The following is a 1463-nucleotide window of genomic DNA, read 5'->3' as shown; positions in this document are numbered from 1 at the left end:
CTCCACCGGCATTACTGTTTGATGATATTTTTTAAAAAATTATTACTGTCTTATAAAAATAATATTACTATTATGATTTAAACAAGTTTGAACATATTTAAACACAAATAAGTATCAAACAGCATTTTAAATGCATAAAAAAATTGTGGAGCATGGGAATCAAACCCAAGACCTCTTGGTGTGAGAATTGGCTGCTGACCAGTCAAGCTAGTAGAGGAAACTTGATGTGGATTAGGTCAGGTGGAAGATAACCTGTTGGCTCGAGCAGAAATAAAAAAAATACTAATGGCGCACCAGGGTGAGGTGCGCCATTAGTATGGATGTACTTATGACGCACCGAGGGATGGTGCGCCATTAGTATTGTGCCGCCCCCATCCATATTTCATCCCCGGCCCAAACCTATCCCCTCTCTCTCCCTCGCCCTCGCCCTCGATCCCCTTCCCCTCTCCTCTCCCAATGCCGCTGCCCCACCGCCTCGACGCCGCCCCGATGCCGCCTCGACGCCGCCTCGACGCCTCTCCTGCTCGCCACGGCCGCGGCCGCCGCGCTCGTCGGGGGCGCCTACTTCTGGGTGGTCGTCGCCTCGTTCCGCCTCCTGGAGCCCGGGGCCCTCCGCGTGGCCGGTGGCCAACCCGGTGCTCACCTGCGCCTCCGCCACCGACGCCGGCTACCCCAGCAACTTCGTCGCCGACCCCTTCCTCTACCTCCAGGTACGGTCCGTCAATGCGCCATCGCACAGTACGGTCTGGTCCTTGCTCTCCACGGTGCGGTCCTTGGCGGCCTGCGCGGTCTCGGAGGCCTTGTCCTTGGCTGTCTGCGCCGTCCCGGCAGCCTTGTCCTTGGCCGCCTGCGCCGTCTGGGACGCCTTGTCCGTGGCCTCGCCGGCCTTGTGCTTGGTGGCCTCCGTAGCGCCTTGCCCCTGCCCGGACGCGTGCCCCGCCAGGCCAGCCGCCTGGTCCTTGGCCTCGTACGCCTTGTCCTTGGCCGCGCCCATCACCTGCCCAGCCTTCTCCTGCAATGCAAACAGCACGGTCACATCCCATCTCAGACACGGCGCACGCAGCAGCATTTTCTCGGAGACATCCATGGAGAAGACGTACGTACCTGGGTGTGTCCCTTGGCCTTGCCGGCGCGGTAGCTCGCCTGGTCCTGGTTGGATGCCATCTCTCACGTAGGAATTGTGCTAAACTGGCTCAATCAAACTGACAATAGTGGATCAGCAGTCAGAAAACATGATAATCTTTAGTAGTAGCACTTGGTGTCGATCGGCTGTGTCTGACTGGCCTACAGCAGAGCGGGGGGCTTTATATAGGCTGCAGCTACGGGACAGAGCCGGGGACACGTCGCGCGCCGGAGCACGTCCACGGCCGCCACGTAGAAAGGACACGCGGTGTGACGCTTCCGTAGCTTCGCGAAGCTCCATCGCTCACCCATATCACGAGCTGCATGCGGATGCCGGCGCC

General features: G+C 58.8%; 1 protein-coding gene across 1 annotated transcript; it reads right to left on the bottom strand.

Annotated features, from left to right (window-relative positions):
• Nucleotides 1-617: 617 nt before the first annotated feature.
• On the bottom strand, nucleotides 618-1235 carry LOC119335950 (late embryogenesis abundant protein 19-like). The gene is made up of 2 exons (XM_037607993.1): nucleotides 1105-1235; nucleotides 618-1012 (listed from the first exon to the last, which is right to left on the bottom strand). Exons 1-2 carry the CDS (start codon nucleotides 1162-1164, stop codon nucleotides 701-703), a joined length of 372 nt encoding a protein of 123 aa, XP_037463890.1. The 5' UTR covers nucleotides 1165-1235; the 3' UTR covers nucleotides 618-700.
• Nucleotides 1236-1463: the final 228 nt, after the last annotated feature.

This window comes from Triticum dicoccoides, chromosome 7B (assembly GCF_002162155.2).
Source record: "Triticum dicoccoides isolate Atlit2015 ecotype Zavitan chromosome 7B, WEW_v2.0, whole genome shotgun sequence".
NCBI lineage: Eukaryota > Viridiplantae > Streptophyta > Magnoliopsida > Poales > Poaceae > Triticum > Triticum dicoccoides.
This window is presented reverse-complemented; position numbering and strand designations above follow the sequence as displayed.

Bases quoted from the DNA above. Each gene is read 5' to 3' on its own strand.
- LOC119335950 (XM_037607993.1), bottom strand. From the start codon at position 1,164: ATGGCATCCAACCAGGACCAGGCGAGCTACCGCGCCGGCAAGGCCAAG. The intron at 1,013-1,104 runs GTACGTACGTCT...TTTGCATTGCAG, and splicing joins AGGCCAAGGGACACACCCAG to GAGAAGGCTGGGCAGGTGAT.